The 27563-nt window shown below is 46.0% G+C and overlaps 1 protein-coding gene across 4 annotated transcripts in view; it reads right to left on the bottom strand.

Annotated features, from left to right (window-relative positions):
* Nucleotides 1–358: 358 nt before the first annotated feature.
* GOLGA2 (golgin A2) overlaps nucleotides 359–27563 on the bottom strand; it is a 52247-nt gene continuing 25042 nt past the window's right edge. For 2 of the 4 annotated variants that reach the window (XM_077284394.1, XM_077284392.1), the window contains 24 exons: nucleotides 14069–14112; nucleotides 12517–12580; nucleotides 12356–12412; nucleotides 11705–11785; nucleotides 10258–10296; nucleotides 10113–10175; nucleotides 9845–9938; nucleotides 9481–9587; nucleotides 8393–8451; nucleotides 8171–8312; nucleotides 7979–8068; nucleotides 7787–7894; nucleotides 7609–7696; nucleotides 6435–6781; nucleotides 6239–6352; nucleotides 5935–6159; nucleotides 5452–5551; nucleotides 5282–5370; nucleotides 4995–5151; nucleotides 4292–4359; nucleotides 3543–3645; nucleotides 3151–3257; nucleotides 2910–3066; nucleotides 359–2499 (listed from right to left, as the gene is read on the bottom strand). In XM_077284394.1, coding sequence (XP_077140509.1) covers nucleotides 2261–2499; nucleotides 2910–3066; nucleotides 3151–3257; nucleotides 3543–3645; nucleotides 4292–4359; nucleotides 4995–5151; nucleotides 5282–5370; nucleotides 5452–5551; nucleotides 5935–6159; nucleotides 6239–6352; nucleotides 6435–6781; nucleotides 7609–7696; nucleotides 7787–7894; nucleotides 7979–8068; nucleotides 8171–8312; nucleotides 8393–8451; nucleotides 9481–9587; nucleotides 9845–9938; nucleotides 10113–10175; nucleotides 10258–10296; nucleotides 11705–11785; nucleotides 12356–12412; nucleotides 12517–12580; nucleotides 14069–14112 — 2742 coding nt within the window. In that variant the 3' untranslated portion in view covers nucleotides 359–2260. Of the gene's footprint in view, nucleotides 2500–2909; nucleotides 3067–3150; nucleotides 3258–3542; nucleotides 3646–4291; nucleotides 4360–4994; nucleotides 5152–5281; nucleotides 5371–5451; nucleotides 5552–5934; nucleotides 6160–6238; nucleotides 6353–6434; nucleotides 6782–7608; nucleotides 7697–7786; nucleotides 7895–7978; nucleotides 8069–8170; nucleotides 8313–8392; nucleotides 8452–9480; nucleotides 9588–9844; nucleotides 9939–10112; nucleotides 10176–10257; nucleotides 10297–11704; nucleotides 11786–12355; nucleotides 12413–12516; nucleotides 12581–14068; nucleotides 14113–14771; nucleotides 14877–27563 lie in introns of all 4 variants that reach the window. The other 2 variants (XM_077284393.1, XM_077284391.1) reach the window with 2 other exon arrangements.

The following is a 27563-nucleotide window of genomic DNA, read 5'->3' on the forward strand; positions in this document are numbered from 1 at the left end:
ATCAGATCAGCCTGTCTGTTTCTGAACATTTCTCCCACATTCTTGATGCCTGGAAATGGGAACATGGGCCACAAAATAAAATTTACTTTGGTCCCCTAATATCGCTTTTATCCACAAGAGGGTATTCCCATCTTCTGTGGACTTTCCACTTTGGCATGTCGCACCGGCAGTTAATCCCCTTTGCAACATATTCAAGTCTCTACCAATTTGTGTGCCGAAAAAAAAAAAAAAAAGTTGACCATTGAACCTTAGCAACAAAATGGGCGCCATCTTGCCCAATACCATATAGTGGTCTGGCACATTCTGTCTGGGATCGCTCGGGGAGCAATGTATAGACTTATTCTTAAAGAGACAGTAACATGGTTTAATCTGCTGAATTTATTCAGAAAGAAACATTTTATTTCCAACAAGATGAAATCATTTCAGCAACAGAATGGAAAGTGTAGCCCCTGACCTGTGACGTATCACCAAATAAATTATAATAATCCCCTCCCCCCCAATATTAATAAATCTCCAATCAAGAGGACAGACCAACTTCTATAGAAGCTCCATCATAATATAGTACAAGATACCTGCAGCGAAAATGCTGCGGAGGTCCAGCGTCTGATCCAGGAATATACAAAATGTTACACTCATACATTATGTACAGGAACTGCTTCCATGTTCAAGTCAGGAAGAGATGTAGGAACTCCTACCGTGCCCGCTCTCACCCACCTACCCTGGTAACTTGTGCACATCACACCCACCAGGGAGCGAAGAATAACACCCCAAGGCTCCTTCTCCTGCGTCATTAACAAGATATGGCCGCCTCCTGCAGCACATAATGAAGAAATACTGTAAACCTCACGGCCCAAGTGTCATCACAGTCGTAGAGAGTAGTGGGATATATGATCCTCATAGCACAGACAGGAAAAGTGCTCAAAAAGAATATAAAAGGTTGTAAAAAACCAAAACCGTAATATGCAAGAAAGCCAAATGTAGTACGACTTGATAGCAAGCATATCAGTCACCCATATGCACTGCGCTCCGCAGGGTTATGTCCTTTTGTAATAAACCGGATACTCGGCTCAGTCACTACATGGCAGCATACAGTGGTGGGCACACCTTTAAGAAGTTCTCCAGCAAAAATAGTTTAGGAAAATCTGATTAATAACGCAGATGGAGAGTTGAGGAACGGCAGAAGTAACTTTGGCTAATCTAATCCCCTTTCTCTGCCATCAGCCCAAAGATTTTCAGGGTGTTGTCCGGCAGTAAATCATTAGTGACCAGTCTGTCTCAGTCTTGAGCTCAAGGCCAAAATCGAGAACACACAATGTGACCTTGCCATATTAATCAGATTTTTTTTTTTTTAATATTATTAAAATAAATTGAGGTGGAGAATCTCCTGGGAAATGAAAGCCTAACAATTGTACACGTCCTATAATAAACCACATACTTTCCAATGCAAAGTTCTGGTGTAAGCCCAATCTGAAAAAACCTTCTCAGCAGTAACTTCAAAAGAAGAATTAATTCAAGTGTTAAAAATTAAACCCCATGAGGAAAACCTACGTTGTGTCCTTACTTTCATGTATCATGTCATATGTAATGGGAGTCTCTGTTAAAACACTTATCTAAAACCTCCTCCAGAAACCTGGTCTACAGCATGGCCACCACAGAAGGTGAACGCAGCGCACCATGGAGGGAGAACACTATACGGACCCCAAAAGGGTCAACTTTTTGGAGAAAAATCTTCACTACTTTTCCACATTGTCGTCCAACACCTTCTTGGAGCCAGCCTCTAACATGCACAAGGTGAGTCCGTATTACAGCCACGTTGTCGGGTTCCCTCCTTCATTCTTGAGCATATCATGTCTACTTCACATAAAATATTAGCGCTAGGTGGTGAATAAAAAGAGAAAAAAAAAAAAAAAAACCACGGGAGGCAGCGGTATATTGTTGGCAAAGATTAAGCTACCTAACCCCAACGAGCTTTAAGAAAACAAAGCAGTGTGTAGTCACCTACTAGCCCATCTAAGTGGCCTCTGGGTCAATTTCCATGGGCAATGCCATTTGGAATAGAGAATATACCCCCTGCTCCTCCATCATCATTGCAGGTGCAAACCTTTACATTGTCCCGGCCCATTACAATCCCCAGCAGCTATAGACACGACCATCCCATCCCCAAGTGACTGCATCTCCTGTGCGTGTGGAGACCGGAAGTCACAGTCCAGAGAGGAGAAGGAATGGAAGTGGAGGCTTGAATAGGAGGGACTGTCTAATCTCAGACGACCATAATCCGGACCTCGTCATTTTCATCCACACGGTAGAAGAACGGGATGCATGGATTCTGGAGTAAAGAGCTGGGACGTTCTTGGGGGTTCTGGATCTCACGGAGGAGTTGCATAATCTGCTTGGCTGTAGGGTCTTCCGAATTTGATCCTTCTTGAGCAGAAGACAATTGAGAAACCCTCTGCACCTTCTCCTCTTCTGCAACCTCTAACAAACTGACTTCCTCAAGTGCTAAAAAGAGAAGATGGGTCATTATGAGATACTCCATGACAAGCCACAGAAATCAGATGTGCTAATACTAGGAATATGTTATTCATCATTAAAAGGGGCATTCTGGAGACTTGACATTGTGAGTGAAGGGGGGGCTTGCGTTCACGTGAATCACTGCAGCCTGTAGGGGGGTCAGTCATTGTACGCATTTGTAATATAATTGTGATGACCGATGATCGTCCCAAACCTCAGGACCCACCCATCAGAGGTTTATTGCCTACTCTAAAATTCCTGGAGAACCCTTTTAAAGCGGATATTGAAGACATGTGGAAACCTAGGTTGCATCGTTTAATGCCAGCAGCATCCCAAACAGCTAGGGTTATAAAAACTATGTAGTAACAGGGAATGAAAGCAGCAGCCGCGTCACTTACCTTCCCCAGTAGTATCCACCTCCATTGGTCTATCTGCACTTTGGGCCAGCTCTCCCAACTCCTTGGAACCCCTTGTGACCTCCACATACTTCTTGTACCATTCATTCCTCTCGGACACCAGTCTCATCACCAAGACTTGCAGCTCCAACAACTTGGCCTGGATGCAGAGACGACAAACCATTACTGGGACTCTGCTTACAATCATGGCTTCTCATTAATCCTGACACTAGGGTACACCAACCTTCATCTCTTCCTTATCCTGGGCCAGCCGACTGATGTACTCCTCCTTTTCTGTATGTCGCTGTTTTAGGATTGCTCTCTGACTCTGATAAAGTGCAATGTATTCCCCTAAAATCAGAAGTGAGAAGACCATCATTCAAAGTCTTATAGGAGCAATGGGCCCCATCTGAAGATGTAACATTCCATTTAGCAAGATTCGGAAAGCCTTCTCCAAACGGCTTCAAACTGGATGTGGAATTTGCAATCTAGGAGCAGGATGAAATCGCTTAATTATGCTGCACCGGTTATATAATAAACTGGAGGCACAATGCAACACACAAAAGTCCTTTTCAGATGGATGCCAGGCACAATATAAAGGTGTAGGCATTGAATCCATGATAGAACACCACTGACCTATAGTGTCAGTTTCCCCTGACAGCTGGATACACCGATGTTCCAATTCTTCCACCCGGTCCTTCAATTCCACTCTCTCCTGCATCAAGTCAGTGAAGCGGATCTGCCACCAAAGAATAGAAAATTAATAGGAATCATCACAAATTTAAAAAGAAGGATGGGGGTTGTCCAGGACTTGGATACTGACAATTAATCGTCACAATAGTTCATCAAAATCAGATTGGTGGAGGTCCGACACCAGGCATCCCCCCTCCGGTCAGCTGTTAACAGTTCCCATAATGACCGCATGGGATATTTAGGTTATAGTGAGAACAGCACAGTTCCGTACACGGTGTAGTGGACGTTCTCAGTCACTTCAACAGGCGACAGGGTGCAGTGTTAGAGAGCAGCATTTACACAGTGTATGGAGCAGTGGTGTGCCAGCTCATACACCCCCAGCTGCTGCGAGAGCTACAAACAGCTGATAAATGGAGGGGATGTCTGTTGCAGGACCTTCAGAATTTCACACCGATTACTTATTGTAAGGATAAGTCATCAATATCCAAGCCCTGGACAATCCCTTTAACAAGGGCCAAACAACCCCCCCACCCCAATCCTTGTGAGGCAATAGGCAAAGTCTTTTTGATAAGTTTTTAAAGCAGAAACTGAGTTTTTTTTGGAGGATTTGGAAAGTTTTTACTCCAAAGCCTCCTAAATAGAAAAAACAAAAAACAAAACTGTGTACATAATCTGAAGCGTGAAAAACCTACCTGCAGTTTCTCCATAGCGCTCTGCAAAGCATCATAGACTTCCCTGGGAACTCTGTCCATAGTGAGTGCTGCCGGTAGGACACAGAAATCCTCAATAAGTACTAGTAGAGACATTAGGGACACTGTGGTGCATACAGGGATAAAACCCGCAGCTGTCATCACATACACACCACACGGAAATTACAACCTCAAGTAGTAAACGTCAAGGAATGATGGAAGTCACAGGATGGAGACAGGTTACTGATCTGCAAGTGACGGAATCAAGATTTTCAACACATCTGGATGTATTCAGTCTGGAGCATGAGCGCCATGTGCAGAAATCCCATACTAATGGCCGTCTGAGGAAGGTTCTACCAATGTGATTACACAGGAGCTGCCAGCAGCGGATATTGAAGACTTCCCCGAGTGCATTCAGCGCACAACCTTCCTCAGACGACCATTAATAACCTCAGTGATAGCAGCTGTAAGTGCTGGGATTTCTGCATGTGACGCTCATACTCCAGACTGAATAAATCGAAGTTTTGAAAATGTCGTTTCCATTCGCCGATCAGTAACCCATCTATCCATCTTGTGATTTCTACTATTCTTTGACTTTTCCTTCTTAATGCTGCAATTTTAATGTGGAGTATATATTTTAATAATGGAGTATTATTTAGAATTTCCCCGTAAGATATCAGGAGCCATGACACATATTATCCTTTACCTGTGGAGTGATGTGGCGGATTAGACATGTGCTGCTGCCGGAGCTCAGATATTTGCTGCACGAGCTGCTTACAATTCCGCTTTTGCTCAGTGAGCTGCCGCTCCACTTCATCCCGCTCTCCGTGCAACTTGGAGAGGGTGGAAGACAGGAATGCCATCTGCAGAAGAAGAAGCATGGCAGACTGAGGAGGAGTCCCCTCTATGGCTGGTGGTGATTAATGCTGGGCACCTCACTGACGAGCAGATCACTAACGGACAGACCACTGAACTGTCGAAGGGATGACTCACCATTTCTTCTCGACTCTCAAAATCCTCTGGAATAACCAGTGATGATTTGGGTATTTCATCTTCATAGACTTTGCTCTCCACGCCGTCCCCTGATGAGCACAGATATATGGTCAGGTCCTTATGTAGCATCATAGACTGGGGCAATACAAATACATGACTCTGGTTATTACCTTCCATGCGGCTCAGAGCTTTGCTTTCTGGCTCGCTGCGAATCTGAATCATCTGCGCTTTCAGCTCTTGATTTTCTTTGGTAAGAAGCTCCAGGTTTTCCTGGATAAAGGAGGACAGGTCAATAACCCCTTTTTGTTTTAATAACAACAAATGCAGGTTCTTGTTAATTCCCAGGACAGGTGATAACGGGAGTCCCACCGATAACCACCATCTCCGGCAGGCCACTGGATTATGATACAAATGGGTAATTTTATTACTGCACCCCTAAGCACCGTTCTTATGGCCCCCTATACACTTAAGTCAATTGTCTAATGTGTATGGGGGCCTCCTAATTTTGGCGACGGTCCCAGTGATCAGCAAGTAATCACTGATCCTGTGTATAAGAAGTAACATGCTCCATTAGGAGCCATCTTAAAAGGGACCCCGGATAATAATTAGGAGCCTTGTTCATACCATGGCCTCGGGGAGTAGACTTTGCTCACCCTGCTTTGCTTTAGCTCCTTCAGGTGCATTTCTGCGCTGACTTTGCCCTGCACCTCATCGTGCTGCAGTCTGTCCATGAGCTGGGCTTGCAGCAGGTACTGCCTCTGGAACTCCTCTCTCTCGATGGACACTTGCTGGTACGCGGCGATGTATTGCTGGAGATGAGCAGAAACCTCGTCCCGCTGGGTTTGCAGTAGTTGCACTTCCTGTTGCCTTGTTGCAAGCTTTAAAAGACAGAAGGTCGGTGATGCAGTTCCAAAAAGAGCAGCGGCCCGGTGAGTAAACCCTTACCTACAGGCTTACCTGCTCCTTAAAGTCTCCGATGCTCTCCTGCAGCTGACCCAGCTTCTTGGCCAGTTCTTTCTTCACATGTTGCTCGCCCTGCAGACCGGTTGTGAGCTCCAGGTTTTCATTTGTCTGCAGGACGATAGATATAAAGAGTAAACCCAAGCTGTTTGCATTGTGGCCCTATAGCTCTGCAGTTAATCATGTCACATACCAGTTTGACAAAGCCGTTCTGCAGTTCAGCGAGGTGCTCCTTCAGCTGCCGGTTCTGGGTCAGTGCCCGACTGATGGTGGCCTTGTCGCTCTGCATGTTTTCCAGGATCTGCTGCTTGTCTACATTGTCCTCGCTCTGCCGCTGCAGGGTCTTCTCCAGGTCCAGGATCCGCTCCTCCTGCTCCTGGTTCAGGCGGCTCAGCTGGCTGTTGTCCTGCACTTGGCCCTGGTACCTGGACTGCAGCTCAAGGAACTCCCCATGGAGCTTCTCCACTTCTCGCTGCAGCGCCACCTCTGCTTCTGAAGGGCCTTGAGGAGCAGATGGTTCAGAGTCAGCCGCTTCCACTGCTGCACAACAGACAGATTTCAGATGGAGAGTGAGGAGGCAACCGCCGAGATAGCATTCATTGCTGACTCAAAGAAAAAAAAAGAAAAAGAAATTGAGCCGCAGCATAAGTGGCTGGGTGTCCACAGTGAAGCCTCAGTCCTCACTGCCCTTATTCACATTGAGTTAATTTGTGACACATGGCAAGTATATAATATTAGAGACCATATAGGACTGTCTCGATTTGGGTACACCTTGACGTGATGGGGTGGTTTTTATGCGTTAACCCAGTAGTCCCTATTATTTATATGTACCATTACATTATACATACTTACAGTGGGGATTTACTCTTTTTTTACCATCTTTGGTATGGCTTGCTCAAAGTCTGCACTGGAGATTTGTATTCTGGGAACAATACCCAAGTGCACCCTTGTATTATGGGGGTGTGACTAATTCCAATGACAACCAGAATATTTTGGATCATGAGAGCAGCTCTGGAGACTAATACAGGAGGTAACTGAGGATCAGTACTTTAATGTTTGTACACAGTGACTCCATCTGAATAGTGAGTGAAGCTCTGGGGTATAATACAGGATATAACACAGGATCTGTAATGTAATGTATGTACACAGTGACTGCACCAGCAGAATAGTGAGTGCAGCACTGGAGCATAATACAGGATGTAACGCAGGATCAGTAATGTATGTACACAGTGACACCATCAGAATAGTGAGTGCAGCTCTGGAGTAGAATACAGGATCACTATAAAGAGTTAATAAATAATTCACCCCTTTTAGCATATATACAGTGTTACTCAAAACAGGAGAAACAGTGTTAATTCTTTATATACCGGATGCCAAAAGTAGCTCTGTTACTCTGGTCTCCAACTGTTCAACCAGTGCCCGGGCGCTCTCTTTTTCCTGACCGAGTGTCTGAATCTACAGAGTAAAGGTCACCGGTATTACATATTTGCTTGTAAAGCAATGAATACATCATATTGGCGTTTTTCAGTTTGTGAGTAAACCCACTTGCTCAGACAGCTGACGGACTCTTTCTTGCCAAATTGCCCCTTCTTCCTTCAGTTTCTCCACATACTGGTCCCGTTCTGCTCGCAGTTGCTGCAGAGAATCACACATCTACAGCATAGAACAGAAATCAGCATTAGTATGAAAGATCTATGGTCTCCGTTACATGGCGGAGAAGGGGAAATAAGAAATGACCTGTGTCAGCTGAGTGCCCAGCAGGTCTCGCTCCTCGAGGACCATCCGTAGTCGCTGGTTGGCATCAGGAGCTCCGGTCTGATTGGAAAACTAGAGAAGGGAAAAAAAAAAAAAATCTATAAGAAATGCCAAAGTAAAACAGCATAAACCAGGGGTTCACAAACTTTTATAGCACAGCGTTCTCAGTCTTACCTGCTGTATCATAAGTTCCGCCATTTCCAGTTTCTTATGTAGGTCACCAAGCTCCAATCTCATGGCAGCGTTCTCAGACAGAAGGGCGTGCAGTTTCTCCGACATTTCTGAGTTCTGCTGCTTCAGCTCATCGCTGCTCTTACTGCAAAGAGGAAAGAGTGTGATCCATAGGTAGGGGGTCCGAAACCACCATCAACATGCAAACACAAAGCCAAAGCCCACCTGTTCTTTAGGGATTCAACACGTAGACTGTCCCGCTCCTTCTCTAGTTCATTATTGAGCTGGAAAAGAAAGTAAAGCATCTCAGAATGTCAGTAATAGGATTATTAAAGCTGATAGTGGGTAGAAAATGTGTCAAATTCATCATGGTGGGGAAGACGGCGTGACAGATTTGGAACTTGTTCTATTCTGTGCACCACCTCTACGTCAAACTATTTTAAACCAATACTCTGTGGCATATACACACACAATATATATATATATATATATATATATATATATATATATATATATATATATATATATATATATATATATATATATATATACACACACATACATACATACACATATAAACACAGTACATACACATAATGTATTTATTATCTAAAACTTCTAATAAACCCCAAATTCGGATGCATGTAGTAATCCTCTTCTGGTAATGGCAGCAGGCACAAATTACAGGAGGAGGAACACAATAGACGTCTAAAGCTACAGTCATACATCATCGCAGCGTTGTGTTTGTTTGCTGCAATCATGGTAGGTGTGCAATTTTTTTTTGCAAACATGGCGGCAAAACCACTCATTTTGTTGTGATCACGACAAAAATAAACAAACATCAGAGGCACCAATGTGTTTTGCCTTCCATACGTCAGATTCACCAGGGACGCTACACGCAATCAAGAGAAAGAGTCAGAGACTCGCGTGACAGTTGTGCATAAATATGGTCAAGTTGGCAACAGATGCAGAGATAAATATTGCACGAGTTGCGGGTGGTGCGGTCATTAACATGCATGTAATCTGCAAGAAGAATTTGAGTGGGGAGCAAAATAAATCCACACTTACCTCCTGCAATGTCCTCTCTCAGGCCTATATACCCCGCTGGTCTTCTGACAGTGTGGTGTGACTGCGATAGCTCAGTGTCAGGAGACTGGCGGGGGACACAGGGCTGGGAGTGAAGACAGCCCAGGAAGCAATTGTAGTTTTTCTTAGATTACCCAGTTGTGGACAACCCCTATAAACACTTTGTTGATTCCAATAAAAAGTCGATCAGATTGGGATTTGGTCAAATGTTGATGAATGAATCGCACCTTTTCTAGCTGCTTCTGCTGAGCAGAAATAGACGATAAGGTGCGCTCCAGCTCTGTTACTCTCTGTCGGGTCGACTGTAAACGCATGACAAGATCCTCCACTTCCGCTGTAGGAACAAAAAAAAAAAAAAGCAACATCTCAGTGCACTTTGCAAACTTTTCATCTCCTCTACAGTGACCTTGGGGTATATAAAATTCCATTTGTTAACAGATGACCATGCCATCAGTACCCAGTTTCCAAGTACTGGGGAGCTAGCAATCATTACAACAGACTGACTCGACTATAGAAACCTGTGCTGGGTCATCCGGTGTGTCTTGCTTGAACAGAGCCTTACATACAATATGAGGGTGTGAGAAGAGGTACCTCCTTTCTGGCGTGCTGCTTGCTGGGTGAATGACAGGGCGGTCTGCAATTCCGTTTTTTCCGATACCAATATTCCAATTGTCTGAATGTGAACCTAAAAAAGCAAATAAGTTCCATCATCCTATACTATAGCACCCCTACAGGAGAAGTAAGATATTACACAATTCTCATTCAAATCATGGACGTCCTGGGTCCTCCAAGGGATCCCCCTTTACAAGACTGATGGTGATGAGCAAACACGGCAATGACTTTCTCCAGAGCGCCTCACCTGTAGCTGTTCTCGGAGGGAACCTTGCTCTTTTGAAAATTTCTGTTCAAAACCTTTCCGCTCCTGGGAAGAAATCAGGAGGCACAAGTCAGATGATCTACAAACCCTCACCATGGTCATTGGGTTCTATGATGAACAGCTTTACCTTATCCAGCTGATCCATGAAGTTCTGGTTCTGCTGTGTCTATTACAAAAGAGAAATATGGAGCGATCAAATATTTAAAAAAATAAAATAAAATTACACCCAATTTTGACGCTTGGAAATGCACAAGATCTGCTCTGTCTGCGAAGTTCTCTCCACTCACTTTTGTGTGTTTTAAAGACTGCCACGCTCGCTTGGGATATGGTTATAACCAGAGATGAGCAGATTTGTTTGGGTCAGGGCTTATTCGGCGAGCTATAGCACTTACCGAATAAGCTGCAGAGGGAACCCAGATACATGGAGCGCTCCGGCTGATCAGCTGCATGTGTCGCGGTTGTGTGACAGGCACGACACATGCAGCTCCAGAGCCAAACAGTTACCGTAATCAGCCAACACGCTCTATGTATCCGGGTTCCCTCTGCAGCTTATTCGGTAAGAACTATAGCTTGCCAAATAAGCCCAGACCCCCATCAAATTTGCTCAACTCTAGTTATAATCCCATAAAAGGGTTTTTAAAATAATTAAAAAAGTGTGGCTACAGCTCCACTGCGATTTGGTACTTCAGAACACAGCTCTTGGCCGGAACCCCATACTTCGCAAGTCATCGGCTAACATTTTAATCATAAGAATAGTCATAGAGTCTGTGATTGAGATTAATACTGAACAATTCCTACTAGATTCCTCACTATATGAATGAATGGCAATCAGTTTGGGGCAGGTTCCACCTATTAGGAGGAAAGGGACCCTGTGACCCCTGTAGGACGACTGTGCGTGGCCCCTGCTCCAATAAAAGAACGTGGATTCTGGGTTAGAGCATAAAGAGATTCCATAAATGGTTAAATGCAGAAAGCAAACACATAGCATAGAGGTAAATGAGAAGAGGGAGGTTGCAGGCAAGTGAGTACAGTCAAATAGCAAGACCATGCCATTGTAGATGCAGCATTCGCAGCGTCCCCAGACCGAGGGTCCACAAGACCACGCCTAGTAGATGCAGCATTCGCAGTGTCCCCAGACCGAGGGTCCACAAGACCATGCCATTGTAGATGCAGCATTCACAGCGTCCTCAGACCGAGGGTCCACAAGACCGTGCCACTGTAGATGCAGCATTCGCAGCGCACCCCGACCGAGGGTCCACAAGACTACGCCTAGTAGATGCAGCATTCGCAGCGCCCCCAGATCGAGGGTCCACAAGACCATGCCATTGTAGATGCAGCATTCACAGCATCCCCAGACCGAGGGTCCACAAGACCGTGCCACTGTAGATGCAGCATTCGCAGCGCACCCCGACCGAGGGTCCACAAGACCATGCCATTGTAGATGCAGCATTCACAGCGTCCCCAGACCGAGGGTCCACAAGAACATGCCACTGTAGATGAAGCATTCGCAGCGCCCCCAGACCGAGGGTCCACAAGACCGTGCTGTTACACTGAGCACAGCGTTCGCTTCTTACCAGTTCCTCCAGCTTTGCACTGAGCTGCTTGTTTGTTACGTTACTGGAGTCCAAGGAAGCAGCCAAATCCTGGTAACGAGACTGCGGCGCATGCATTCACGAGAAGGGGATAGAGGCGGCCAGAAGAAAAGTCACAGGAAAAAGAAGACATCCAGGTATTAATGAACACTGCTACCAAATAATGAGACCGATCCTTAGTGTCACATACCAGTATCACATCCGGCCTCATTTATACTGGGTGATATATATTCATCTACAGTGAATAAAAGGTCTTAAAAGGGGTATTCCCAATCCCAGTAATTAATGGCATAACCCTAAGATTTGCCTGGGGTGTCTAAGAGCGCACTCCCACAGAGCTGGGGACTGAAGCCAGCCTCGTTCACTTAACGAGAGCCTTGCTGTTCAAGGTTATCTGGGAATGCCTCTGCAGTGAAAAAAAAAAGGAAGAAAATACGGGAACAAAGCGCTGCGGCCCCTCCATTCTCAGATCAGTGTAAGGGGATAACTTTCCATTTTGGAAATAACCCCACAACATACTGTCCTTTTATACATGGAGGCTTACAAGCATGGCTGCGCCTCTATATCAGTAAGTGTAAAGACATATGTAACCGTGACCACTCAATCAATTTTCTCAACCAGGTAGTCACTCACCTCCACTTCTGGGCTTGAGGACGATAGGATGTTTTCCCCATTTACATAAGAGTTACCCTTAAATGATAAAAAAGGGTCATATTACTTGGAATTAAAAAAAAATAATATACAGGTCCTATACACTTAAGAGGCGTAGTTGAGCAATAGATACTGACACCTACCTGTGACACCAAGCCATTCAGCTGCTCAGACAGCTGCCGGAGACTGTCTGTGGAGGAGACGAACCTACAAGACAGATGAACACAGGTTATATGGTGAGCTTATGGCACTGCGTGGCGGTTTAGTGACGGAGCTGCCCATTACACTAGACATAACTATGTAGCGTAAGACATCCCTGTCATAATATAAACATCATCTATAGCCCTTCTCCACAGCGGCAGTGCAGAGCTGTGCATGTTGCATGCTGCTAACGGATCTGTCTTGTGAAACTGCAAATGCTGCTCTATTGATACATACAAGAGAAGGTAATCATCTAAATATATATGAGGCATCATGATTACTCGCTAATCCCACCCCCTGCACAGTAGCTCTGCCCCCCACTGCATTACCACACAATCCCGCCCCCCCCACCACATCACCACACATAATCCCGCCCCCACCACACATCATCCCGCCCCCCCCACACATCATCCCGCCCCCCACACATCATCCCGCCCCCCACACATCATCCCGCCCCCCACACATCATCCCGCCCCCCACACATCATCCCGCCCCCCACACATCATCCCGCCCCCCACACATCATCCCGCCCCCCACACATCATCCCGCCCCCCACACATCATCCCGCCCCCACACATCATCCCGCCCCCCCACACATCATCCCGCCCCCCCACACATCATCCCGCCCCCCCACACATCATCCCGCCCCCCCACACATCATCCCGCCCCCCCACCGCATCACCACACATAATCCCGCCCCCCACTGCATTACCACACATAATCCCGCCCCCACATTACCCCACATAATCCCGCCCCCCACCACCATTCTCACATAATCCCGCCCCCCACCACCACATTACCACACATAATCCCGCCCCCCACCACATTACCACAATTATTGTTATTAACTTCATTTTAAGTTAATTTACCACCTGCGTAAGCACTATTGAATGTTGTCATTATTTACTTTAATCACCAGCAGCGTTAATTAGATAGCAATGAGCGTGCCGAGCGTTAGCTGGCTGGAAACAGCTAGTCTGCCATATGCATCAATTAGTCTCAGAAGAGCAGGCAACAAATCCAGCCAGCTTGTCTCAGCCGCTCTATACGCATCCCGTTTACAGCCCTCTCCTGCAGAATCGCTCTCCTCTGATGCCCTACATACAGAGCCCTATCCAACAGTACATCTCTCCTCTCATACGCTCTATACAGAACTCCATCTTACAATAGGTCTCTCCTCAGCCCCCTGTATACAGTTTACTTTGTAGTATCTCTCTCCTTTCTGTCCCCTCCATTTACAGGAGTGTGGTCTTGTATTGAAGAGTCATCAAAGCCGTGTGTGAAGGGGGCTGTCTAATAGCTTCTTTCCATATCTAAACTGGGCCCCTTCTGTCTATGAATTAGCTGAAATGGAGAAGGGGTCTGGCTTAGCTACTGAAAAGAGCAGTCAGCCAGCCTCCCTCCCTCACATATAGCACTGATGACGAGCTGGCACCAGAACTACAGGGTAAGTGGAGTTTGTCTGCCAGCAATAAGTACTTAGATCACACTCACCTCTTGCCGTCTGCTGCCATCTTTGTACCATCATAGTCATTTTGCTGCAAAACAAAAAAAAAATGAGCACAAGAAGAAATATTGAGCCGTGCAAAACTAGAAAGATCAAGAAGACAATGTAGGCAGGACACAGACGTGGCAGCAGGCAGTTATAGGGGGAGCCAACACCAAGGCATGAGATGAGGGTCACCAGGTGAATACCATGTATTTTATACAAGCCATCACATACAGTGCTGGGGAGATTTAAGACAATTCTCTGGTGATCAGCTGATCAGTTTAATTTGACGAGACCACCAATATCTAGAAACTATATACTAAGCTGATAAATACATGATATTTTATAGAGTGGAAAAACAGATCTCTGAAAGTAAAGCATCAACTTTTACTGAAATCCGCATTTACGTAATAGATTTCACATTTTTGGATTGTTTTTGCTTTACTGCCATCATGGAAACCATCAACAAGCAGGTTAGTGGCTGCTGTTGGCAGATTTAGGTTAGTTACACAATCAGATCCGTCATCAGCAGCCAGCTGACAGGTTCAATTAGATTAGCAATTTTGCATTCTTTGAGGCACAAATTAAGAATTCTCCAGAAAGTTTTTTTTTTCTCCGGGGGAAGGAAGAGGAAAGAGAGAGATCTGAAGAGAGGGACTAGATAAAAGTCTGCGGAAGGAGTGGGTGCAGTGTGTGGCAGTCACACACCTCGGACAGTGGGTTGTTAAAGTGAGTTTCTGTTGGGGTTCTAGTATTATCCAAGTCATCCTCTGTTAGGATTTCTGCGTCAGGATCGTCTCTCTCCAAGAGGACCTGTCAGAGCACACAACATGGGGTTAGCACAACACATGGATCCACACGGCACACGGGTAGAGGGTTAGGTTACCAGACTGACCCTATAGGATATGTAATCGCCTTATGGTGGGTGGGGGTCTGACACCTGGGACCCCCGTGATCCTCACCTGGCTGTTACTCAGTAGTGATGCTTCTAGTTGTGGACGTGAATGAGACGTTGTTGCTTCATCCAACACAGGGGCAACACATAAGACCCCTATTTTCTCAGGATCTGGGTCTCAGAGATCATAAATAGATCTGATGCAAAACCCTGGTCCAACAGTCACTGGATCAGAGCCCTGCCAGTATCCCCAGCAATTCTGATCTGATCCACAGGCCTGATGTGACATTATTAAGTAACTGGGGATGCAGGCAGGTAGCAGAGGGTTTGTCTGGAGGCATGGACTATAGCCGATGAACCAGGGTCCTGAGAATCTTTTTGCTAAACTCTACACCATAAAGCATTTGTAAAAATAAATTAATTAAAAAAAGAAATTGTGGTACTCACCCCTGCATAAAAAGGTCAGCAGACTTTTTTCCAAAAATATAAAGTTAATGAACCCAAGAAGAAGCGTCTGCTTGATGCGAAACGGCTGTTGCCCATACACTGACGTTTTCCATGTGCTACTACGCAGCAATATCAAAAAAGATTTTGGGGAATAAAGTGTGCTTTACTTTTATGCATGGGCGAGTGCCGTTAATTCGTTCTTTTGTACAAATATCTGTGAACTTTAAGTATTTGCTGAGCCCCATTCAAGTGTATGGAGAAATGGTTTTAGCCGAGTACTGGTATTAACCCTTCAATACAGTCCAACCATAAAGTTACTGCATATCCCAACGTTCCTAAATGGTTAAAGATGGGAAAACTCCTAGGACGGGTCAGTCTGGTCATAGAAGCACAAATTGAAGATAAAAACAGAAATTAGAAGAGGAGTGACGGAACGTTAAATACAAATGCGACAAGTACCAAAGTGGGATAAAAACAGCGTGATGAATTACTAATTGTGCTCTCAGGGGAAGACTACACATCTTACTGGCAGAGAAAGCAGTCCGGCTACTGAAGAGACCATCTCCTGCAAAGCAGCTAAGGTGGGAGAGGTCGCCGGACCACCAATACTTAGGGCTGCATGCCCGTCATCGTCCTGCCTTGCAGAGCACCCCCACAGGCTGTACAGAAAACTGCAGTGCGACCCCTACAGCAGCTTCATCTTCAGGAATCTGAGGCCCCCCCATAGAGGGATCCCACCCATCATAAAGTGACGGCATGTCCTAGGAACAGATATCACTTTATAAGAAGGCAAATACGCCTTTAACCCTTCATATTGATCATCCCTGCACACTGGGGGTTGTAGTTCTCCAGCTGACATTTACATGGTGACGTGTCGCCTGTGACTCACATCCCCACCTCTCAGTAATTCCAGTTTGGCTAGTTAGAGAGGTGTCGGGATACAGGATCATAAGGGAGGAGGGAAAACGACGCCTGTGAAATGGTCACTGGCGATTTGTGACTTCCTGCACCTTCCCCACTGAAGGATTTCTGGAAGCAATGTACCGCAGCCTCTGTGAAAAGCAATGGCCGATAACCACCTGCAGCGGTCCTGTCCTAGTTCGCCATAAACTAAATAATGCGGCTAATTTGCAATCGGCTGTGATTAAATATCCCTTACCATTTAGTGCACGCAGCTCCTATGCAGACCAATGCCCATAGGCCACAAATGAAACCCATGTGTAGCCTGGCCCTGCAGCTGTGTACTGGCGAGCAATGAGGGGGGCAGATATAAAGTAGTGATGTAACGGCAGGGATAGATTCCTGGTCTACAGCCGTGGAGACATATCTGCACTGGGGCTGTGCACACAAAACGGAGATTTTTTATTTAAACATTAATTTATTATCTAGCTTTTTTTTTTAATTCAAAGTTGCAAAGTTGGGAATAAGTTCAGGTCAGTAGGTAGATCGGGTACTGCCAGTTACAGAACCTACAAGATGCCTTACTTGTTGCACCTGTGCTAATTAAAGGGGTCTGCAGAGGAGAAGAGGAAGAAGTGATGACTTTTAGGTCTGATAGGGGGAATCAGCTGATGATAGAGCACATAATACAGGCTCTAATAATTGGAAATTAGCATTATGGGCCTATTCTACAAGAGGCGGTAAACCTGCACTGCGAGTGACTTATACCCCCCTCCCCATAAAAAGCTCTTCAGTCAGCTGCCGCTCCACCATGCCAGCCACTTACTGACACTCGGTAAAGTGGGAAGAATTTCATGGCACTCCTGACACTCCGCACCCGGTTACAGCGGAGGAAAGCCAGGCAGCTGGTGTGACAAATGCTTGAAGAATAGTGACACCGATATGCTTGATTTCAGACAATCCTCATATCCTGCCAAGGCGAGCGCAGAGCCAAGAGGCAGAAAATGGCCGGATCGCTCATCAGGCCCGAGAGCATGAAAATATCCACCCGAGGTGGAGGCCCAGGAGAAAACACATGACCGGGGAAGACCCGCAATCCTATGAAAGGGACAGCTGCCTGATGACAAATGCCCTATAATACCCAAAAGATGGTAACAAATTGCAGGCTTTCGAGACTACTCAGGTCTCTTCATCAGGCATAGACTAATACAAATTCTGAAGAATCACATATTTATGCACAACATAGCACAGAAAAAAAAAAACCATGGATAAGACAAGTGGCATGAAGCAGAATTACCATGAGTGATAAACAGTTATGTCCATAAATATTGGTCCAGTTCTTAGATAAGGAATGTTTTATTGTCCTCTGATTGGGGTCTCTGTTGTGATGACCCCACATAGTCTGAGGGGCAAGTTCCTTAGTTGATGTAAAAAGACATAAATCCATGCGACACATTCATTCCACCACTAAGACAGTCAAAGGTCGTCATCAGTTTATATTCCCAGACTCTTCTGTCTCTGTGTTTTGAAGTTACCTTTCAATACAATGGGTAACGTTTCTCCTTATGGAGAGTGACATACCAGCTGGCTTGTCAAGGTAAGGAGGCTTATTTGCCGTACAATGCTCCTCTGGGAAATTAAATATGCAAATTGCCTCTTCTGAGAAAAAGGTACAAAGTCAAAGAAGAAAATAACCGTGTACCTCTAGTAGTCACCTACAATCCAAATCTGGAGGTGCTAAGGGGAGCTGCACAGAAATTACAACCTTTACTACAAAAAAACGGTAATTAGTTCTTACCGGTAATTGTATTTCCAGGAATCCACCTGACAGCACCATTGGAGGACGTCCTTCTTACCCTCAGTGGGACAGGAACCACAAGCAGTTAAAAGGACCCTCCCCACTCCACCCACCAGTGATTTTCTAAGTACCACATCTGGATGGATGCAAAAAGAGAGTTTATTTACAATTACACACCAATGTTACATCACATTAGTCAGTAGTATAAGCTTGCAGTGGGAGGGAACTAGTAGTGCTGTCAGGTGGATTCCTGGAAATACAATTACCGGTAAGAACTAATTATCGTTTTCCAGTCCACCACCTGACAGCACCATTGGAGAAATACCAAAGGATGTTTAACTAGGGTGGGACTACTGCATGTAAAACTTTTCTACCAAAAGCTAACTGGTCTGATACGACATCTAATTTATAGTGTCTAGCAAAGGTAGAAAGACTAGTCCAAGTTGCCGCCCTACAGATTTGCTCAGCTGAAGCTCCCCCCTTCTCTGCCCATGATGTAGAAATAGCTCGTGTTGAGTGGGCCCTAAGAGTATCTGGGGGATCTTTCCCTTGGTCTGTATATGCTAGGCTAATCATGTTTTTAATCCACCTAGCAATGGTTGATTTTGCTGCTTTACAACCCCTATTTGGACCACCGTATTGTATAAATAAGTTAGTGTCCTGTCTCCAGCTTTCTGTCGCCCCCAGGTATTTTAGAACAGTCTCCCTAACTGCTAGGTTATGGTAGACCCCCTCTTTTGCGTTCCTAGGGTGTTGACAGAAAGAAGGAAGGATTATCTCCTGATTTATATTGGTAGAGGATACTACTTTGGGGAGGAAAGCTGGGTTAAGTTTAAAGACTATTCTGTCGTCAAAGATTTGAAGATATGGGTTCTGGATAGAAAGAGCCTGCATCTCCCCCAGCCTTTTAGCTGACGTGATGGCAATCAGGAAGGCAGTCTTAAGGCCCCGTCTCACATAGCGAGATCGCTAGCGAGATCGCTGCTGAGTCACAAGTTTTGTGACGCAACAGCGACCTCCATAGCGATCTCGCTATGTGTGACACGTACCAGCGATCAGGCCCCTGCTAGGAGATCGCTGGTCGTGTCGGAATGGCCTGGACCTTTTTTCGGTCGTTGAGGCCCCGCTGACATCGCTGAATCGGTGTGTGTGACACCGATCCAGCGATGTCTTCACTGGTAACCAGGGTAAACATCGGGTTACTAAGCGCAGGGCCGCGCTTAGTAACCCGATGTTTACCCTGGTTACCAGCGTAAATGTAAAAAAAAACAAACAATACATACTCGCCTTCTGATGTCCGTCAGGTCCCTTGCCGTCTGCTTCCTGCTCTCACTGACTGCCGGCTGTACAGTGAGAAGTGAGAGCACAGCAGTGACGTCACCGCTGCGCTCTGCTCTCACTGTACGGCCGGATCTCAGTCAGAGCAGGAAGCAGACGGCAAGGGACCTGGACACCGAAAGGCGAGTATGTACTGTTTGTTTTTTTTGGTAACCAGGGTAAACATCGGGTTACTAAGCGCGGCCCTGCGCTTAGTAACCCGATGTTTACCCTGGTTACCCGGGTGCTGCAGGGGGACTTCGGCATCGTTGAAGACAGTTTCAACGATGCCGAAGTCGTTCCCCTGATCGTTGGTCGCTGGAGAGAGCTGTCTGTGTGACAGCTCCCCAGCGACCACACAGCGACTTACCAACGATCACGGCCAGGTCGTATCGCTGGTCGTGATCGTTGGTAAATCGCTTAGTGAGACGGGGCCTTTAAAGGGGAGATTGGCTATGTCCATATCTTCCGACAGTAAGTACGGGGTTTTACACAAAGTGTTAAGGACCAGGTTTAGGTCCCAAGGAGGAGTTGATTTCCTCACAAGTGGCCTCATTCTCTGCGTGGCCCTGGAAAATCTTGCTATCCAGGGATGGGAGGCTAGTGATGTATCAAAGAAAACACTAAGTGCTGCAATCTGTACTTTTAGAGTACGAGGCCGAAGGCCCTTGTCAAATCTGAGTTGCAAGAAATCGAGGATTCTGGGAATATCTGGTTTCGAAACATCCACGGGACCCCCTCCCAAAAAGGAACAATACCGCTTCCAGATTTTGTTGTAAATCGCTTTAGTCACCGGCTTTCTGCTTGCCTGGAGTGTGGTAATGACATCTTCTGACAGGCCTCTGGATCTTAGGGTTTGCCGTTCAGGATCCAAGCAGATAGGTGAAGAGAGTCTGGATTCTTGTGGAACACCAGCCCTTGTAGAAGAAGGTCCTGCCTGTTTGGTAGTAAGACTGGTTTCTCTGTTGACATCTTGGATAGCAGAGAAAACCAGCTTCTTTTTGGCCAAAAAGGAATCACCAGGATTACAGTTGCTCCTTCGTCTCGTATCTTCCTGAGGGTCTTCGGTATCAGAGGAAGAGGCGGAAATGCGTACAGGAGACCTTCTCCCCAATACTGAGACAAGGCGTCTACTGCAGTGGCTCCGTCTAAAGGATTGAGCGAGAAAAATGCTCTAGTTTTTGTGTTTGACCTGGTGGCAAAGAGGTCCACCTGAGGTGTTCCCCACTTCTGGCACAGACTGCTGAATACTTCCGGGTTCAGTTCCCATTCTCCGGGATGTACAGACTTTCGGCTCAAGAAATCTGCTACCTGATTCTTGGCGCCCTCCAGGTGAACTGCCGATATGGATTTGACAGATCTTTCTGCCCACCTGAAAATCTGGTCTGCTAAGTGTTGCAGTGGTGGATGCTTCGGACCTCCCTGATGTCTCAGAAATGCCACTGCTGTGACATTGTCGGACAGTATTCTGACGTGTCTGTCCCGGACCAGTGACTGGGCCTGGTACAACACTTTCCAGATCGCATACAGCTCCCTGAAATTTGACGATCTTGCGGCAATCTGAGGAGTTCATTCTCCCTGGTAGTATGTTCTTCCTATATGACCGCCCCATCCGTATTGACTGGCGTCTGTGGTAACCGTAACACAGGGATCGAGTATCCATGGAACTCCCTCTCTCAGGTTTCCCGGTGTGGTCCACCAGGTTAGGGATCTCTTTACAGACGGAGACACAACCATCTTCCTGTCTAGGGAACTCTGTTTCCTGTTCCAGGATCCTAGGACTTCTCTTTGTAACTCCCGCGAGTGGAATTGGCTCCATTTCACACAGGGTGTGCATGCTGTCATGAAGCCGAGTATCCTCATTGCCTCTCTTATGGAGGGGGTACTTCTTCTGAACTGATGAATGTGCCTGATCAAGGCCTCTTGTCTGTCTTCTGGTAAAAAAGATGTTCTTAGATTGGAATCTAACATCAACCCCAAAAATTTTATTCTGGAATTTGGGACCAGGCAGGACTTTTTCCAGTTCACAATCCACCCCAGCTCCTGTAGGATGGGAAGAGTGAAGTTGCAGTCTATTTTGAGGAGTTTTTCTGATTTTGCCATTATCAGTAAGTCGTCCAGATATGGTACTATGGTCACATTCTGGTTTCTTAGATAGGCCACAACTTCTGACATCAGTTTGGTAAAAATCCTGGGCGCCGAAGCAAGCCCGAAGGGGAGACATCTGGACTGGAAGTGATGTACTATCCCCCCTGTTCATTATGGCGAATCTCAGGAATTTTTGGTAGGAGATGTGAATCGGGACATGATAGTATGCATTGCTTAGGTCTAGGGTGCACATCACCATGTCCTTGTCTATAAGAGGCGTCGTGGATTTTATAGATCCCATCCTGAATCTTTTGTACCGGACCCATTTGTTTAGTGGTTTTAAAGGGAACCTGTCACCTGAATTTGGCGGGACCAGTTTTGGGTCATATGGGCGGGGTTTTCAAGTGTTTGATTCACCCTTTCCTTACCCGCTGGCTGCATGCTGGCCGCAATATTGGATTGAAGTTCATTCTCTGTCCTCCGGAGTACACGCCTGCGTAAGGCAAGATTGCCTTGCAGTGGCGTGTACTCCGGAGGACAGAGAATGAACTTCAATCCAATATTGCAGCCAGCATGCAGCCAGCGTGTAAGGAAAGGGTGAATCAAACACCCGAAAACCACGCCCATATGACCCAAAACTGGTCCTGCCAAATTCAGGTGACAGGTTCCCTTTAAATTTATGATCGTCCGTGCGTCCCCGGATGGTTTCTTTATTGAAAACAAATGGGAATAATGGCCCTTGCCTCTTTCTAAGATGGGAACTGGAACTATCGCCTCTAATTCTAACAACTCCTGGATGTTTGTCCACATGGAGGAGTCCGAGAGCGGACAGGGTCGGGTTACTACAAATCCTTCTGGGGGACTGCTGGAGAACTCTAATTTGTATCCCTGCGCAATCACTTGTAGAATCCAAGGATTCTGGGATACCTTCTGCCAACCCCCCTAGAAATTTCTGTAACCGACCTCCCACCTTGATGTCATTTGTTTGGCTTTGGTGTACCTGCACTTGGGAAGATGGAGTCTCTACCCTTTCCACCCTTGGGATAAGACCACCTCCCAGACTTCCCTTTCCCCCTGTAGTCTGTCCTCTGACTAGGTCGGGACCTACGAAAGGGCTGGTACTTCTTTGAATTTTCCTCAGGGAATCCCTTCTTTTTATCCGAGGCTTTTTCTAAGATGTCGTCTAGAATAGGCCCAAATACTTTATTCCCTGAGAATGGGATTCCACACAATTTATTTTTTGACTGGAGATCCCCAGGTTTTAAGCCATATGGCTCTTCTGGCCGCGTTAGACAAAGATTCGCTTCTGGCTGCGAAACTTACAGATTCGGCAGAAGCGTCCGCCATAAAGCCTGTTGCAAGTTTGAGCAACGGCAGGAATTTAAGGATAACATCTCTAGAAGTCTTGGCTTTAAGATGATCCTCCAAATCGTCAATCCATAAATGCATTGACCGGGCTACGGATGTTGCCGCTATATTGGCCCGTATTATTGCTGCGGAGGACTCACAAGTTCTCCTTAGCAAACCGTCCGCTTTACGGTCGATAGGATCTTTTAATGCGGAGTGCACGATTTGCACAATGGTTTCCGCCAATTTTCCGGAAACTTAGTGGCACATATCGGGCATTTATTTTTCCCAGATTTTTTCCTCTCGGCTGTGGGGGATGGGAGGCTCAGCCTAGGATAAATAGAGATATGTGTGGGGTACGTAAGTAGGGAAGCAGGGGGAGGGGTGAGCTTTGTGGTATGGCTTTTACATAGCCCACTCACGTGCCCCTGAAGCTGGTCAGTCCCCTCAGGTCTGGTAGTCTCCTCCATAGTAAAGATAACAACCTGAAACGTATAGCTGAGTGCTCCTTTGTCAGGATGGCCGGCGGCATACAGACCCCCTTAGTGAGTTTATATAGGTTTTACCTGGTTGATCTGGCCCTCCTTACCGCTGTTGCGGTGACCGCGCTGTGCCTCTCACCCAGGCCGGCGCTGCTGCCGGTGCCATCTTCCACGCTGGCCGCGACCGGAAGTGACGCGGCCGTCGGACCCGGAAGCGGCCGCCTAGAAGCGGCCGTCGCACACACCCCCCGGCAGACAGACGCCCGGATCGAGAGCCTCCATGAGGAGGAAGCGGACCCGACCCCAGGAGCAGCGCTACACTGGGGAGGCTGAGGGACCCCCCATAGCAGGTATCAGCTGCAGATATCTTGCGGCGGGGAAGGGAAAGGCTGGGCCCCCCTGATCCCCACCATCTGCAAAGCACCGTCGCAGGACACGCTTGCCGTTCCTATCCGCAGTGGGACAGGAAAAACACTGGTGGGTGGAGTGGGGAGGGTCCTTTTAACCGCTTGTTGTTCCTGTCCCACTGAGGGTAAGAAGGACGTCCTCCAATGGTGCTGTCAGGTGGTGGACTGGAAAGATGCCCGCTTACGATCCATTTTTCCAGACCCCCCACTACTGTGTTTTAGACAGCCCCCAAATCTAAGAAGCATCATTGTCAAGAGCTCCCTGTCCTCTCCAACAGCTGCAGGTACCTTTCCCTGCAATCAGAAAAAATGTAAAACCTGTCCATTTATAATGACCACGGACAAGATAAAGATCCCCAACTCACATCAGGACTACAAGATACCAGGTACTTTCAGCTGCATCACATCTAATGTGGTGTACCTAATTATTTGTACTAAATGTCCAACTGGGGGTCTGTATGTGGGGGAGACAGGGCAAAAGCTTAGAACAAGAATGAATTCTCACCGCCATACAATAAAAGAAAAAAGAATGGATCTACCTGTGGCAATACATTTTTGTCTCCCAAATCATAGCATTATGGACATGAAATTACTTGTATTGAAAGGTAACTTCAAATCACAGAGAGAAAGAAGAGTATGGGAATATAAACTGATGACGACCTTTGACTGTCTTAGTGGTGGAATGAATGTGTCACATGGATTTATGTCTTTTTACATCAACTAAGGAACTTGCCCCTCAGACTATAAGGCCATGTCCACACTTTGCGGGTTTTACCGCGGATCCGCGGCGATTTTGATGCTGCGGGTCCGCAGCAGTTTCCATAGCGTTTACATTTACATGTAAACCCTATGGAAACAGCAATCCGCTGTGCACATGCTGCGGGAAAAACCGTGCAGAAACGCAGCGGTTTACATTCCGCAGCATGTCACTTCTTTGTGTAGAATCACTGCGATTCTGCACCCATAGGAATGCATTGATCCGCTAACTTCCCGCATGGGGCTGTGCCCATGATGCGGGAAGTAAGCGGATAATGTGCAGATGGTACCCGGGGTGGAGGAGAGGAGACTCTCCTCCAGGCCCTGGGAACCATATTTGTGTAAAAAAAAAAAAAAGAATTAAAATAAAAAATAATGATATAGGGTCATTCCATGTCAAGTGGACCAGTGGTCCCCACTCGACCTTCTCCGATTTTGCTGAAAATTTATAAGGATGTACATGTATGTTTGAAAAGAGGTTCTGTAAATTTTTAGGGCCAGATCTCAAATACATTGGGCACTTTTGACCTTTCACTGGAGGTTCCACCAAGCCTGCGGCTTCAGCTAAGAGGATTTTGCAAACTTTGGCACATAGCCATTAGAGTTCTATACTGGCTATGATGCTGAAATTTGGCATACTAGCTCAACTTTTGCTGCTAAACACAATACAATTATTACCGGCTATGACAAAGCATATTTCGGCCGCAATTTTGTGTCAAAGTAGCTTGAAAAAACACGTTGCATAAAATTTATGCCAAACTTTGCCCATATATAACTCAAGACCAAAAACCAATAGTAACTGGTGCTTTGCCCTGTACACCAAACATCTACATGACTTTGCATTGCTGCAATATCACGGTAAAAGCATATGTATTTGTGGAAATATTCACACCCACATATGATGAAAAACTTAAAAAAAAACGAATTTTACCTATTTTTAGGTCAAATTTCTCAAAAAGGGTACCCCTAAAATATCTTAATTCTGATATCATGAGAAAGAGCAGATTTTTCTCTACAAGGATCATTGGTTTTTTTTTTGGAGTCTCTCAGTTTAAGAAATGAAAAATGCCACTAAACATGGTGTTATTTTATTAATACGCAATGAATGGTAACTGCACTATTCAAACCCTTGCGTGGTCCATGGTGGTTATACCACAACCAATTCCCTAAGAATTGGTATTATAATCCTATTAAGAATTGTAATAATGCTGTCTTTCGAGAATTGGCAGCCCCATCGCCTAGGAGCCATGGCCGATAGCCGTGCAAGGCGAGCCTCGGGCGGTCTCTTTATCGCAGGTTCCGAAGCCTGAGGGTGGGTGTCTTTGCCTAGGATCCCAAGCCTAATATTGGGTATCTTTTGTTGGTTCCCAAGCCATAATGTTCAGTCTAAGTGGTCTGGAATTGTTGCTGAATTTGCAACATAATCGGTTCAGAGAAGCTGTATTGTCGGCCCATTGCTGTTGCAGCTGGTGCTGGAATAATTGCAATGATTGACTGCTCGGGAATCCAGCATGTATCATTTCTCCCAGGCCAGTGAAAGAAGCTAGCTGGTCCATGAGGATGCATAAAACTTATTAATGCATCATGCTCGTCGACTGAAATTTCAGAAATATTTCCAATCCACCAGTTCCTATCGTAAATGCAGGCAATGTATTGCCCTGGCTGGAGGTTTGCAATTGGCACAAAAGGCATTTCTGATCTGACAGATCTATCTACATGGGCAATGAAAGATGATGGGTCATTTGACACCCTTGAAATGCGAATCTTTTTGTCATCAATTGGCACAAACTGGTGATTTTCTCTTGTTCCAGCAATTGTATGTCCATCTTTGAACCTTTCCTCTTGAACTACCCGTATTTCGTCAATTTTTTCTTTTGGAACAAAAAAAACAAAAACAAAAAAAAAACTTGATTCCATGCAGTTGCTTGTTGCAAAAGTTGAATAAATCCACCGGGGTCAGTATTTGGTTTTCAGTTGGCACGAGCTGCCAACCTCTTTGCTGTCCCTCCAATCCCATCACAGGGCGACTTTCCATGACTGGTACCAAAAAAATTCCATTCAGCGCTGATATTGAAATCAGCATTGTGGTGGCACAAGTTGAGAAAATTTTTGAAATTTTTGTACTGTGCTGCAGATCCATCGCTGAAGTAGTGGATATGATGAATCCCATAGATGAGTCTTGAGATACTCCACAATTACTGTTAAGAAAGTGTGGACTGCAACTGTGTCATGTCGTGAGCAATCACTGATTATGCACAAGCTGATGCTCTGCGCAGCTTCACCATTTAACTCCTTGAAGTAAATTACAAAATGGGTGTACTGTAGCTTGACTATTTTCCCAGTGGAAACCTTGAATGGCATCTTGAACAATAAATGAGTAATTTTCAGCAAAGTCCATAAGGATCACAAGCTCTCCAGGTCTCAGATTTTCCTTAAACAATTTCAGATAGCAACTTTGATGCTTGGCGATGTAGTGATGGCTACAAAGTTTAGAAATTTTCAAAACCAATTCTTCAATGAAATCTTCTATAGTCAGTTGTTTGGTATCAAGCGTGTCTTGATCAGTGTGAATCCATTGTTTGAACTCAATAATATCTTCAGGGTCACTGTTGACAAACACATTGACTAAAAATTCTTTTAAAGGGCACCTGTCACCCCGTTTTTTCGGTATGAGATAAAAATACTGTTAACCCCTTCCTGACATCCGACGTACTATCCCGTCGAGGTGGGGTGGGCCCCCATGACCGCCGACGGGATAGTACGTCATGCCCTTTAATGCGACACCGCGACTTAAGTCGCGGTGATCGCATTAAAATTCCGACGCCATCTCACCTGGGGGAAGATGGCCTCGGCATTTCGGGGTATGGCGCCGCCCCCCCGGCCTCCCGATCGCTGTGATTGGCTGTTCAATTCTGAACAGCGAATCACAGCCTTTCTCACTGTTTCAGCCAATCAGATTGGCTGAAACAGTGAGGTCCCAGGCTAGGATCGAGTACCGATGTACTCGATCCTGGGGCCGGTGCCTGGCAACGCCAGGCACCGACCAAAACCCCCCGGATTGGC

The sequence above is a fragment of the Ranitomeya variabilis genome, chromosome 2 (assembly GCF_051348905.1).
Source record: "Ranitomeya variabilis isolate aRanVar5 chromosome 2, aRanVar5.hap1, whole genome shotgun sequence".
Taxonomy (NCBI): domain Eukaryota; kingdom Metazoa; phylum Chordata; class Amphibia; order Anura; family Dendrobatidae; genus Ranitomeya; species Ranitomeya variabilis.